The sequence below is a fragment of the Bidens hawaiensis genome, unplaced genomic scaffold (genome assembly GCF_021521415.1).
Source record: "Bidens hawaiensis isolate Kalapana, Puna unplaced genomic scaffold, B.hawaiensis_p1.1 tig00033976_1, whole genome shotgun sequence".
In the NCBI taxonomy this organism is placed as follows: Eukaryota; Viridiplantae; Streptophyta; class Magnoliopsida; order Asterales; family Asteraceae; genus Bidens; species Bidens hawaiensis.
Window position 1 is genome coordinate 173,610 of NW_027495865.1, and position 16,019 is coordinate 189,628.

A 16,019-nucleotide genomic window follows, 5' to 3' on the forward strand; every position below is an offset into this window, starting at 1 on the left:
CACTTTAATTCATCTAATACTATTGATTAGTTGCCACCAATCTCAAGTTTCGTGTAGCTCTAGAGATTTCCCGATGCACGAAATTATTATAGACTTGGTGTACACTTCAAACCTTCTAATTCTTAATATTTATTTCAATTAATTCCCATTTGGTTTTAAGTAAACCTTATTAGACTCAAATAATATTGATTACACATCTTGCATATCTAGCATGAAACAAAATTGTGATCTAAAATACTGTGTTTTATGAACACACTGGCACAGAAATATATTGCTATATATGTAGGACATGTTCATGCTTACAATCAATTAGATGGTTGACTTATTCAATTAGCCCTAGGGGAAACAACAGTTTAATGTGCCATAAGGTGACAGGGGATCAATTTCCTTACGATTGAGCTTTGCATTATCTTAATATTGCTTCTCGTATGCCTGTTTTGTACAAACCAAACCAAAGTACTGGCTGGTCAAACTTGTTCATGAATATGAATAGGACTCGACAGCTCTAGCACTTGATCGATTGCAATATTTTCATTGTTCACCTGTGGTTGAATTTGTAGCTGGTCGCCTTGACTTCTAACACCAGATTTCGAGTCTGGTTGTCTCCTATCTCCTACCCAATCGGTAATGAGTTCAAGTGCAAACTGGTCGAAAACACTTGGTTTAAACATGCTTCCCATCTGCCATATGGTCACATTGATACGTTATTTGCTCATCCTTACAAAAATAAAATTAGTTATATAAGAATACCTGGGATACAATGGCATACAAAGGTAATGTGCTGTAGCTACAGAGTACTTGAACAATTGCCCTACACATAATCAGAACCACATTTATATTAATATATAAATATAGATGACATGTTAATATTATTAATAATAATAATTAATAACTAAGCAATTCAATGTACAGATACATATATTTAAACATAGTTAAAACTGAAAGATCATCTAATGAATTTATTACTACATTGTGTAAACATTAAGATTATACATTTTGTTGTCAAAATGATATGTACAAAATTTATATAAAACTCAATTCATATAAAGAAGTTTAAATATTCAGAACATAGTCATTTAATTATATTAGATGTTACATAGGATGAGGGAATTAAAAATGATTTGTTAGAGTCGCACATTCGTCAATCACATGATTAAGGATTGAAGTTTCTTGGGACGTAAAATTAAGGTTCTGGATTTTGAGTTGATCAGTGTATACTTATTCCATATGCTTGCACTAGGCCTCGCTCTAGTTTGACATACACTTATAGCCTATTTCTATACTTTCGTTTTGTTTCGCCTTACATTACATTGTCTGATATATGTATTCACCTGAAGGCTTTTTAGGGGATCCTATATGTAATTCCAAGGGGTTCATACTACTTGTTCTTGTTTCTTTGTTGTTTGATCTTTCCATCCCTCACCACTTTATGTTATTAGTAGTGTAATGCTATTACTATTAGCACTTAACTCATCACGGTTATTTGTTTGTTTGACACCATCATTGATTATTTTAAAAGATGAATTAATTAAGATGATTTTCCAAGAACGTTTACCATAACAATGCTTACCCGAGAACCAATTTCGTGACGATGTAGCCCACTTTCTCCATGACGCATGAGTCGAATCCATACGTAGTCTATGCCACATTTACCCACAAATTAGATCAAAACATTACAGCAATATTCTTTGTAAAAGAAAAGAAATAAAAAGATATCAGCTTCTCAAATAACCATACACATACCCAAACCCAAAAAAAGAAGCCAATCTCGAATGAATTTTGAAACAAGATGAAGTGGATCAAGTAAATGATGATTTTAGGGTTGTTGAACCAAAAATGATCATCAGAAGGTTTCACTGCTTCTCCTCTATTATCGACAACATCTCTTGCTAATCGTGTAATGATGTGCTCTAGATGAGCTCCCACAAGTAGTAGAAGCTATACCAACCCGACCAATTAATTCAATATTTCACTTGTTACTTATGATAATGCAGTTGTATTATATATGAAATCTTAAAGAGAGTTGCCATTTACAAACTTACAATGAGTGGCAGAAAAGACAACCAAAAGTATGTGTACCAACCTGCAAATATATATTTTCACACACAAATCCATCACAGCCTTTTGTTGGAAAGATGTATTATAAGCATTATAGGTTTAAATTCTTAAATTGAGATATCAATAATTAAACTAGTTAACGTACCACTAATGTTGAGTAGCAAAAAGACCACAACAAAGAGCCACAAATACCAACTGTCGAAAAACAATAAATAACAAGTTTAACATGGCGGTTAGTCAACTTTTAATACATTCTAAATATATATATACGATTACATGCAAATCAAAATCAATGTTTTTGGAAGGGGATAGGAGTACCAAATGCCGACAATCTTTTTAAAATCATACTCTAGTGTTCGTAACATGTACTTGTAAAAGTTGTAATTCGGGTTTCCTGGACAATGCTCCTGCATGATCAAATACAAAATCATATTATATGAAAAACGGACAGATGGCTCTATGGTCATGTAACGATTTTGATCACTAACGGGTGTTAAAATTTTAATAATAGATTGACTAAATTAGAAAATATTTGCCTTGATGAATCCTGTTCTAAGTGCTACATAATCTGCCTTGGTTACTGATCCATAGAACTGCTTAAAAAATGATACCTGCAAATAACAAAGAGAATAGTACTCAATCAAGAAGGGCGTGTGTGACATTTATTATATATAAACAAACTATTAGGAACTGGACTTACTATCCATCGTATCACTGGCTTCTTTCTGTAGTGGCCGACAGTGCGTTGCGTGAAGAACTGTCGATGATGATTATGATGATGAAGATGATGATGAGCATGACCTAGAACAAAAGAATTGTTGACGTGTAGCCTAAGCCTACCGGAAGATGGAAATCAAAGAGAGAATAGAATGTTACTACGTACCTTTGGCTGGATCATCAGGAATCCTGAGGGAGTCCTCCCAACGCTTCCACTCACGTATCTACACCATATTAACCATAAACATATATAGCCTTTTTGAGAAAAAAAAAAACTCTCTTGACTGGATGGAGACTTCCAAACCATGCCATTCTAAGCAAAATTTTTGTTTAGGCGGCTTGAGGTGTAACTATTTTTAAAGGCAAAGCCATGCAAATGCCAATTTTTAAGGCCAAATCTTCGCCATTTATGATATGAGTCATGCTGTGTATAGCTACACCACTCGATCCCATTTGATTTCACACCATCCAACAATCGTCCACAAGACATTTGGACTGTTATTTTGACCAAATCCAAACTTTGAAAGAACAACCGTTTGGTCAATATCCGAAGACCGTTCTAACCATATACGGTTAAACATTAAAAAGATTTGGTTAGAACGGCCATCTGACCTCTTTCTGGACGACACTTATAATATATCAGTCTCTATGATGTCTTTTCGTTAGGTTATACTTTCGTGTAATCATTTGTGCAATCACAGAAGTTGTTTCATAGAATTGGTCAAGCAATAAGTTAAGGAAAGTTTTCAAAGTAGGCATGTAGTTATTTCCTTTCTAAAATAGGCATGAGCAATCACGTCTTATAAACCGATTAGGCACCAAATGGGCCAGCACGAAATATCATGTATGTAAAAATGACTTGGCAATCGAAGTTCTGACATATGTCATGATAGGGCAACAGATGAGCCTAGACTGCTATGGAAAGGCTAAAAAGGTACCATTTCTGCCACACAGATATGTATTAAGCATCTTTGTAAACTGTCTAAGATAAGCAGGTATCCGAGCATCGGTGTGTGGGGTCCGAACAAGCTTAACCGCATGCCTTTTTACGAGTCTTTGGAAACTCTCATGGTGCCTAATCATATAGCTTTTTAACCGTCGTTTAGGCTACTTGGTAGCCCCAATATCATGACACACGTCTGTGTATCATTTTGTCAAAAGTCATTTTTGCTTGGTATTCCGCGTCGGCCCATTTGGTGCCTAATGGTGCATAAGCGGCCTATTTTGGAATTAGAAGAAACGATTTCATGCGTATTTTGAGAACCTTTTGTGTAATTTCCTGTTAATCCTAAGTCAAGAACATGGTGAAATGATTATCGTTAGCAAAGATGGAGTAGAAGTGTAGAACATTACTCTGGCAACCCCAAGGACCATTGTAGTGGCACAGAATATCACATGCACAACTGCCAAGACAAATATAAAAATGTGGAGCTGGTGTAGTCCTTCTAAAGAGACCAATTGCACCTTCCCCTTGTGTGCGCAAATCTGTGTTCCAAGATCTTCGGACAAAAGATGTCGGCCATAACTCAAGTTAAGATGTTCGGTTGTGGTTTCTTCCCTTTTGCAAGGAAGCATGTAATTGGCAAGATGTGTTGGTATGCATATTTTGCTTATCATACGTTGCGAAACCGTCAATAACAACGATATGAATCCCAAAAGCATCAACTCTGATATTAAAACATTTTTTTTTGTTATAGTTAGATCATGATAAAAGCTAAAATTCAATTTGCCAAAACTTACAAGCTTAACTTTTAATATAACAGGTTGGGTACAAACCTTCTTGTAGTTTTTGTAAGGCCTCGTAGAGAGCATCTTGACCTCTTCGCTTTAACAACTATGTAAACACAACAGAAAAATTAACTTTAGTGAATACGCAAATAAGTATACTTAAAGCTTAAGTGACATTTTTAATAAAATTTCTGCTTAAATGTTGATTAAATTATATTTTTGTAAATATTTGTTTATTTGAATTGAAAGAAGTTTTTTTTATTTTTTTTATTTTTTTTTATTAATAAGCTATTGTGGTTTGTTTATGAACACCCGATAACATATATACCTATAACCAGAGAAGATACAAATGGGTTTATTAACTTGACTATTAGAAAATATATAACACATAATTATATCAAAATAAGGGTTAGGTTTAAATAAGAAGTTTGATTTTTTTAAGAAGGCTAGGAATGAGGGTATTTTAGTCTTAACACTTTAATATCAAAACCCACTTAAATTAATTTCAAAAACTCACTTACATAAAATCCACTTACATCTTCACTCATCTCCTACAACCACCACCATTCCACCGCCCACCGCCACCACAACCGTCACCCAACGCTGCCACCTCGCCGGAAAAGTCTATGGAAATTTCGCAGGAAAATTTCACCGAAAAAGTCATCGGAAAGTCACCGGAAAACAATCATCGAGAAATTTTGCCGGAAAAATCGCCGGAAAATTCACCGAAAAGTCGCCGAAAAAAAGTCATCGGAAAAAGGCCGCCGAAAAAAACACAATGGAAAACACTACGAAAAACACAATTTAAAAAACACAATGTAAAAAAAAACACTATGAAAAAAAAACACAATTGTATGGCACAATGTAAAAAACACTATGAGAAAAAAAACACAATGATAAATACAATTGTATAACACAATTTTGTAAAACATAATTTTTGGTAAAACACAATACGTAAAAAACCTACTATTTTTTTTTAATTTTATATATATATTTTTTTTTATATAGATTCCCCTTATTTTAATTTTGTTATATTTTAATATAACAATATGGTATTCATATAAAAGATAAAAAGACACTCATTATTATGGTGAATTTGTTTTTCAATAAAAACTTCGTAAAAAAAGTTATGAACATTTTAAAATGATGGGGGAATTTGGGATGTGCCTTGCATGTGGAGAACAAATGTTTTATTCCCTTTATGTCCTTCCCCTTATTTTCACACATGGTTTCCACCTAAACTAATCTCAACCATCCATGTTTAAAATCAATAGACAAGATTACTTCTTATCCTTTCTACAAAAACTATACTTCCTATTATAACCTAACCCATCAAAATAATATTTTTCTTAGAGCAAATGACAAAAATGTTTATTTAACCGGTTAATATCGACAAATAATTCGTTTAACCAACCAATTTTCATAATGTCTACCCTAACACTTGTCGACCCGATTAGTTTTTACTCATTGCTGGACGAGATTTTTAAGGAACCAGATTCTGCAACTTGTCCAAAAAATCTTGTTGGAAGACAAAATAATTTTTGTTCGATGCAAAAATAATATTCTTTTAAGCCAAAATAAATATCGTCGAAAGCCAATATAAATCACGTTGGATGCCAAAAATTAGGGCTGAGCAAAAAACCGAATTAACCAAAAAAACCGCTCCGAAAAAACCGAACCGATTGATGATGATAAAGATTATCAAGATAATGAGGAATGAATTAAAATTTTATGATAAATAAATAAATAAGATGATGAATGAAGATCAGGACTAAACTTTTAATGCCTTTTAATTTTTAAACTCTAATTAGCAACTTTGTATTCGCATAGTTCCACGTAATACATGTCTATTTTTGCTTTTTGAATTCAATATATATGTGGATTGTGATACTTTAACACGTTCTTATATAAGCTTAAAATGTGCATTTTCATTAAAAAAAATTTCATTGTCAACACATAATTGAAAAAAAACCGAAAATAACCGAACCGAAACCGAATTAACCGAAAACTGAAAATCCGGAAAGCCAAAAACCGAACAATTTGCATATTTAAATAACCAATTACTTCGGTTTCGGTTTGGGTTTCGCCTAATAACCAAACCGAACCGAACTGTGCTCAGCCCTACCAAAACTGATCATGTCTACGAGCTGTAGGGTGGACGTTTTGAAATTGGTTGTTCAAATAGATATTTTATGATCAACTGACCAGTTAGATGATTTGTCCCTTTTTCTTAATGTGTATCAAACTATCAATACAATTTAACACTTTATCACTAACTCTTATTTATACCAACACATAATATAATCAAAAGAGGGCATACCTTGCCAAGATGATGAACCAACTATTATCACTAACTTTTATTTATATATACTAACACGTACATAATATAATCAAAAGAGGGTGTACCTTGCCAAGATGATGAAGGCCACGCTCGGCAAGCAGAGAGAGGATTACCATGACAGAACAGACCACCGCGACAATCCATGTTGGTGTATGCTCCAATGATCTTGACTGATTGGCTTCTACCATGTTTTCCTCGGATAAACGGAAATGAATATGGAAGGAAATGGAGCTTCGTCATTTGTTTAATGGTATTGTGGAATGGATTGAAGATGAGGAAAAGAATGTCTGCTGTTGAAGGTGATGGTTACCACGTAAAGAACAAAGCTTTAAGGTTGCTTGCTTTAAAGTTTAAACCTTAGTTTCGTCAGTATTTTTCTTAAAAAACAGAATGTTGGAGATATCACTTGAATGTTGGAAATATTATTATTTATTAATTTTTATATTTTGGAGTTCGAATTATATATGGAGTTAATATTCAACACGATGGAATTTGTATAACACCAAATTGTAAACTATGTGAGTGTGTGTTTTTTTATAAATAAAGTAGGTATAAGAAACATAAATTTAAACAAAGTCAGTTAAGAAAGTTAACCTAAGTCAAAAAATAACTTACGTCAACTATATCAATCCAACTTTCCACGATTACATTATTTATCATAACTAACAAGAATGAGAAATGCATAAAGAAATAAAAAATAAAAATATAAAAAAAGCGAAGGAAGACCACATATTAGAGAAAAACACGAAAACAAAAGTATAAAACTTTATATATTATCGAATTTGCAGCACATGAAGATGACAGCATTCCCAACCCATTCCCTATTCTATCCATATATATCATATAATTATACTAAAAATTACTGTTTTTTCTCTCTTCTGTTTAATTAAATAATACTTTTTATATCTTTATCATTATGTTTTCTTTTTCCTTCACTCACATCCACTTTTAAAACATATTAAAAAATTATACGGTATGAAGAGTAAAACCTCAAATTTAACTTTCTCATATAACATTTTCTATCTCCTTTACTCACAACCACTTATAACCATATCATATAATTTGCTACCCCCTCAAATAATTTAAAGGAATGGGCTGAGAATGCTCTGAGGAAGTTATATTTTAATATTTGGTAGCATTTTTAATCCTTCAAAACTAACATATTAATTTTAACTAATATTGATATTTATAATATAGGGGTCAAGTTATTATATAAATAGGGGCAAAAATGAGAAGGATAAAAAGAATTTGCAACCACACAAAAAACCCTTAAAAAATATTAAAAAAAATCATAACTCAAAATTTAATAAAAAAAATAAAATAAAAACACAAAAAATGTTTCCATCGTCTTTCTCGTTTTAAAAAAAAACATATACACACACAATGTTGAGGGAAAAAGATCATTATGACTTTTTGTTTATCATTGTGTTTTGTGTTTATTTTCGTCACTATTTGTGTTTTTTTCCCATAACATTGTGTCTTTTTTCCTTTATATTGTGTTATATTACTCTTGTATTATATTTTGTTCGGCATTGTGTTATATTTTGCGATCTATTGTGTCTTTTTTTAATTATAATTGTACCTTTTGTTCATTTTCTTCATCATGTCTTTTTTTTCGGCATATTTTTGAACGGTAATGATGGGGGAAACATTTTAGTTTTTTAATTTTCTTTTCGTTTTTTATTTATATTTTGAGTTATAATTTTTTTATTATTGTTTTTTGAATTTTTTAGGAGTTTTTTTTGTGATTACAAAGCCTTTTCACACTTCTCATTTTTGTATCTATTATATTTTAACTTTTTCCAATAAAGTTAATATACTAAAAACCAATATTAATATCTAATCTAAGTATATTATTAAATAAATTGAGTTTTCGGACATATGTCCTCTTATGATTAGTCCTTCCATGTTACTTCCATATATTTAACTATCATTCTAATAATTTCTTCATAATTAAATAATTCAAAAAAAGAATTAAAATACAAATATGTGCCATCAGTTAACAAAGACAACATACCCTAATTCAACATCTTTCTTTCCGGCCCGCCTATCTCAACGCACGACGTCTGTTACTCTTAATTTTCTTTGTTCATTCTCTGATTGTTAAATCAAGCCCAGATTCTTTCTCTTATAATGAACCGGTTAATCAAGCTCATAATCAACAAGGTTAGTCTATTATTTCTCTTATAATTGTTACTGATCGATATTATTTCAAGCCCAGATTCATGTTTTATGGTAGTAACAGGTTTTGATTTCCTTGATGGATTATATCCATATCATCTTCGTTTGTATCAATTAGTCGTTTATTCATCTTAATTGTTTAATTTCGTCAATTCTATAAACCCTAATTTTAAGATAATTTGCTTCTCTGCATCTTTTTAATCAATTAATAATCGGTATACATCAATGATATATACTTTGTTCATGATATGTTTTTAAACACTTAGAATCAATTTTGATTGCCCGGCATAAATATCACTGATTATATTATCCCTCTATTTTCAAATTGTTATTGATATTCCGGTTTTTCGATAATTTATTTGTTTCTGAATTAATATTCGTGAGCTTTCACCGCAACTGGTTCATTATTACAGGTTACTTTTAATCCGCTTTTTCATCGCAACCGGTTTCCTTTTAGCTATTGTTATAAATATTTCGTTTTTTTTATAAATATTGCAGGGGAAAGAGAAGCCAATGTGGAAAGCTGCTACCTTACCCTTAGGTTGGATGACATTTTACAATCAAACCATTGGTTTGGACATGTTCAATATTGCCTAACTTATTTGCAACAGTGCAATATTGCCTAATTTATGTGTTTGTGAATTAATATTCATGACCTTTCTCGCAACCGGTTCATTATTACAGGTTAGTTTTAATCCGCTTTTTCTCCACAATCGGTTTCTTTTTAGCTATTGTTATAAATATTCTTTTTTTTTATTTTCAGAAACTAGGTTATTGACCAGTGTGATACATGGATAGGAAAAAAATTCTTCAAATAAACACATATATAATTTTAAACGAAAATATATTTTCTATATGTTTGTTGAGACTGGAACATAATTAATAATTGCAAATGTTATTTAAACGAAAACATAATATTTAATATTAAAAGAAAAACTTAAAAAATGATATTACAAGTGTGATATAAATATAAACCAACCATAGCATGTCAATTGCCTTTGAAGTATTTGAAGTATATGTTAAATATAAACCAACCATAACCCACATGTGATGCAAAATTGATATTAAAAATCTCAAAGAAAGTGAACTATTATAAAAAATACATGTTAAGTGTTATTATAAACCCAAATACATGCATGACTTAAATTTGGAACTTATAGTACAATAGTACATTGATTGCCTTTTATATCAATTAAAATTTGATTATTCTAAATTAAAATATATATGATTGTTTAAAAACGTCCTGCTTGCGGTGCGCACATATAATGTATATATGTGTGAACCCTTGGGTGGGCAAAAGTAAAATTGCACTAATTTTGACGTTATTTTACTAATCACGTGAAAATAACGTTAAAAGTGGCGGAAGGTTAATCAGGCATCATGTGGTGGCGTTGATAGCCGAAAGACAAGGGCACATGCACCAATCAGCCGGTGTCCCGATGATTGAGTGTTATGTGTCTTATGTCCAAGGCTTGATTCAAAACTACTATCGAGCCGGGGGTCTCACCGGAAGCAGCCTCTCTATCCCTATGGGATAGAGGTAAGGCTGTCTACATCTTACCCTCCTCAGACCCTACCATAGCATTGCTATTGGTGGGATATACTGAGTACGATGATGATGATGATGATGATTGTTTAAAAACAATTAATATAAAGTTTATTAATATGGAAAGGTCTAAAATTCGGCATATATATTATGATGTCAAAACAGTTTTACAAATTGATTGACTACTTTATTAAAAGATTTTGGTTATATTTAAAGTTAGGAAAAGGAGAAAAGATAATCAATCAAATGCAGTCAATCATAGGCTTAATTCGTTGTGTTTAATTCAAAAAGCTGTTGATTTGAAAAGTTGTTACTTAAGCAGTTTTACAAATTATCAATCAACATAATTGTTAAAATTAATATGAAATGAGTAAAAGGAGTATTTGTTAAAATTTGTAAGTAAAAGGAGTATTATTTGGGCCTTAAGTGAAATGAATTGCTATGTTATATATAAACTTATAATTAAAAGTATCAATTATCTCGAACTCCTTTCATAATGAATTGTTAAAATTAATATGAAATGAATTGCAACAATTCAAACCATCAAGATAATTGATGATCCACTTTCAACCAGTTTTTTTTATTATTTATATTCATTATATCTTAAATAAATCAAATCATTATATCTTAAAAAATCAAATCAATATCAAATAAATTCTAACAATTTAAACTGTTTCATAATTTATCATATCTCACACTCTTTCCTAATTTTCTTCCATATTTCAAACCTTTTGCCAAATCATAATTTGAGCAACTATATTAACCCTTTAGATCAGAAACAGATATTGACACTATAATTTAGGAACACATACCTTTTTTTATTTTAACTATCCAAAAAAAATTGTTCCTATTATCTACCTATATATACAGTGACTTTGAAACACGAATTCCATACTATCAAACCACCTTCTACATTCTGCAACATCATATTTTCTTTATTTGTAACGTATGTTTTTTTCCTTCTACTAATTTAATTCATTTATATTAGTATGCTTTGTTTCTACATAATAGTTATTATAATATTAATATTGTGTTTGTATTCTTTTTTTTTATTTTGCAAATAGCACGATAGAGCCAACAAACATTACAATGTTTAACGACTTGGATGTCCTCAACAATGATTGCATCCTCAAGGTTCGTATATTGAGGTTATGGCGTCTAAAGGATAATAACAAACCCAATGAAGATTGGTCAATTGAGATGATTTTGCAAGTGTTACATATTTATAACTAATTTATATAATAAAATGTTACATGCATTGCTACCTACACATTCTAATTATTATTTTTAATATATTATTAACAACTTTTTTTAGTAACAAGGAATATTGACCAGAAGAACGGCTTGTGCAATGGAACTAGATTGCCAGTAACTTGGGCAGGCGTTTTATCGGAGTAAAGGTTATCTTAGGTACTAATATTGGTTATCTCACTTATATACTCGTAATGGTCTAGCCCCTTCAGATAAGAAACTTCCATTTAAATTGAAAAGAAGGCAGTTTCCAGTTGCAACTTGTTTTGCAATGACCGTTAACAAAAGTCAAGGTCGGTCACTAGCAAGAGTTGGTATAAACCTGCGAGACCCGGTGTTTACACATGGTCAACTTTATATAGCTTTATCAAGAGTGAATAGTAGAGACGGTGTTTAAAATGCTTAATTAGACAAGGAAAGTAAAGTTACAAATAAAACTACCAATGTGGTTTATAAAGAAGCGTTTAGTAGTTTATGAATTTTACATTTATAATTTTTAATTTATCATTCAAGTCATTGTAAATTGAATGTTATTTTGGTTGAAAGTTATGTTTAACAATCATTTCTTTTCGTATCGGTATTATTATGAAATATGCATCACAAATTGTTTTCTTCTTTAAAATTATGTGTGTTTGTTAGAAAAATTATATAATTCCACCCATGTTGTATAGCCTAGTTACATAATAATATACTATAACGGTAGAACTGATTTTTTAAGATATAATAATATAAAGATTTTTATGTCTTAAATAAGGAAAAATGGTTGCAGATATAAATGCTAAAAATAAGAAAAAAACAGGTTGCTGAGAAACTTAATGGGAAAGGCATGTGATAAGGAAAATATATTAATGACATGTTTTTTTAACGACCAACAAACATAAAATGTCTAGATAATCTGTATGGGGTGATCCAATGGTAAAATGCCACCGTCAGTTAGTCCAACCCAGCCGTACGGAGCTGTTAAGCGCCTCCAAGTTATCTCCAGTTCCGGGGAAAACCCACCCGCCTGAAGGCCCACTAGTGGTAAAAACCGGACGCCCTCTAAATCGAACTGGAGATCACAAAAATCCCAGTCTTCTTTCATTGAGCCACCCATATCCACCAAAAATGCTATAAATGGGGTTTGAACTTGAGTCTCCATTAAAAAACTCATGCTTCCTATCATTATACCATATTAGGAAGAATATATACTGAGGGAAAAATGGAAAATGGAAGATTGGTAGTTTAATTTTTTATTCAAACGGTAACTTACAACCAGCTCATATCCTGATCCTAAACAAATATATTATGTATAAAATTATAATAAAAAACTAAATAACATATATTATGTCAGATTAAAAGTTATTTAAAATGCAAGAATAAATATATATATTATATATATTATGACTATTGTTGTAATTTATATGATAACATACCAAAATAATTAATTATATCTTATTATATATTAGTTTGATAATTATTGATGGACGATACTACCCTTACTAGCTAATAAAGAATTTCCTTTTGGATGCATATAAAGGAGAGATTAGGCATAACAATATAACCTAATAACACAAACACATGGTTTTCGTGTTTCTCTCTTTCCATAATCGGTTTCACCAAGAAACCATAAACCACATCTTTAACTATGCATCCTAAAGGGGAACTCGACAAGCTGACAAACATGTCGACTACATCATACTCTGTTGTTATTGCTACTCTTTCTATGCTGTAATAAGTACGCATATAATTATAGGTTTATCATATTATCATGTTATTCCATTACTAACATGAAGAACTGATCAGTATGTGGTATCAGGCGATGTTGATTAATCAGTTCTTCATATTTTTCATAAATCTGAATCTAAATCGGGAGACAAGGACTAAAAACTTGATAAGCCCTAAATTGTGTTTTCGGTTTTCATCACTAAAATCGGTTTCATTTTGCAAACCGGTTATAAAACTGTTCGATATTGTTAAAATACATATTCTATAAGCCTAAGATTTTTAAAAAACTGATATTTTATCTTATGTTGTTCTTCGTGTTCATCACAATTTTGAAACACACATATGTTGGTTTAGAATCCGAATTGTGATGTGTTTTTTTCCTAATTTTGGCTAAACTTTATCACCGAGCTATTTCGAAATTTGAATAGTTATTAAAAGATATATTTTCGTAAATAACTAAATCTTGGATATAAAGATACAATCCTTAAATATTCGAAATAAAACTTATCATTTAATGGTTTATGGGATTATGGGTTTCAAACGTTCAAGGACTTAAAGTAAATCGGTTTTCGGAAACACTAAGATTCCTAGAAACAAGTTGAATCATGGAATCACTAAGTTTCTAGAAAACTCAATTAATTCCTGAGAACTAAGGTTTTCCTGGAAACGCTAAATCCCGAGAATAAGTTCCCAAGAACATATTTCGAGAACCTAAAAATTCCCGAGAACTTATATTTTTCCGAGAACAAATTCCTGAGAACCTAAAATTTTCTAGACTCATATTTTCCCAAGAACTAATACCCGTAAATTGTTTACTAAATGTTTAGCAAATAATTAAATCTTATAAAATTTTACAAAACCTAAAAAGCTTAACTTGAATGAATGATGTATCACTTCTGCCAAAAGGTGATGTGTTGCATCTACTCTATCATTCAAGCCTAACTAAAATCTTTGTTAGTTTTGCCTAACGTGATATAAATGTCTCATTTATGTCCAAAAGTGGCGTGCTACATTTTTATCTAGCAAAACTAGCTCGTGTATAATCAAAATAATTGTCTCACTTCTGCCCAAAAATGATGTGTTAGAATTATTTTGCACACATAAATAAATTTTAATTCTCCCCGAAGGTGATTTATTTTTTTCTTAAGTAAACTTTTAATTATAGTCTATTAGTTTGATATTAATCATAGACATATCGGGTATTTAATAAAATATAGTTATCTTCACATTAACGATCCTTAATTAATCTAATGATTATAAATTTTAATCTGTCTTACTTTAATATCCCATAGTATTACTCAATATAACTTACTTCCATAAATTAGTATCTTATCCAAAACATCTACTATAATCTCAAAACATAAAATGAGTTTTACCTCCTAGAAAGTTTCAATAACATATAGCTCTTTGTAACACCCCAACCTTCGGCGTAATATGCCAGGGCGGAATATGTCGGGGTGGTACGTATAGATTGCTCACAAGCTCATGACACTATTAATGTGATAAATATAATTACTTCATTCCATTAAATAACAATATAATAACTTGAACTTCATTATGATATGTTTCTAATAACCTAACAGTCCAACTATCTAGTCTTCAATCCTGAAATTAAACTTCAACATGCAGCACGTTTAAAATAATATATTTTGTGAACAATAATGTTGGTGAGAATTCATAAAGTTTTGCATAAGTATATATAATATGAAAAGTGTAAAATTCACAATTCAAGATATAATGTCTCAATCATAAAGTAAAAGGAAAGTAAATAGGCAGCACAGGTATGTTCCGTCGGACCCTCCCACTTTGCGTTTGAGTATGTATATGAGTCTCTTCCACCAACAAAAACAGTAAACAACTAGCATGTGATCACATAATTTACAAGCATTATGATATGAAATAAATACATACGAGACACGTATGTGAATTTTAGTTTACAACATGAAACATGAAATAACAATAAGAATTTGTAACGTACTGCACCCCAAAATGTTAAAAGATGAAAAGGGGGTTATGAAAACTCACATGTTAAATAGCAGGTTAAGAGAAAATAAGCGAAGATGTCTTAAGCGAATGAGCCGACAAAGTTCGGGTCAACGAGCGGCCTTAGATAATAAAATAACTCGGGTCAAATTGAGTTTGAGGAAAGATAAGAAAAAGGTTGGCCGACATGTTCGGTTTATAAATTCATGAATAAAAATTTTTAAAAATATAATTTTATTCTATTTTTATAAGTTAAGAGAAAAACAAGTTAGTTACTTAACTTTTAGTCAATTTATTTTAGTTTTTGGGAAAGTTTGTTGCCTAACCGATTATTATTTAAGCAAGCAAGTTAATCGAGTGATTCATTTTTGGTCGAACATGAACTCGGTTTTAAGTTAGGTTTATGTCTAACATATTTGAAATTATAAGATGAAGTGACATGTTGGAAACGTTTAGTTTGGTTTTATTAGTTTTGCAAATGTTAGTTTTTTTATAGCATAAAACTTT

At 30.9% G+C, this 16,019-nt stretch overlaps 1 protein-coding gene across 1 annotated transcript; it reads right to left on the reverse strand.

Moving 5' to 3' along the window:
- Positions 1-297: 297 nt before the first annotated feature.
- On the reverse strand, positions 298-7,150 carry LOC143585664 (MLO-like protein 13). The gene is made up of 13 exons (XM_077067408.1): positions 6,910-7,150; positions 4,552-4,609; positions 4,129-4,442; positions 2,938-2,999; positions 2,759-2,888; positions 2,595-2,669; positions 2,377-2,465; positions 2,204-2,253; positions 2,043-2,083; positions 1,744-1,938; positions 1,571-1,638; positions 751-811; positions 298-680 (listed from the first exon to the last, which is right to left on the reverse strand). Exons 1-13 carry the CDS (start codon positions 7,030-7,032, stop codon positions 468-470), a joined length of 1,479 nt encoding a protein of 492 aa, XP_076923523.1. The 5' UTR covers positions 7,033-7,150; the 3' UTR covers positions 298-467.
- Between the last annotated feature and the right edge of the window lie 8,869 nt (positions 7,151-16,019).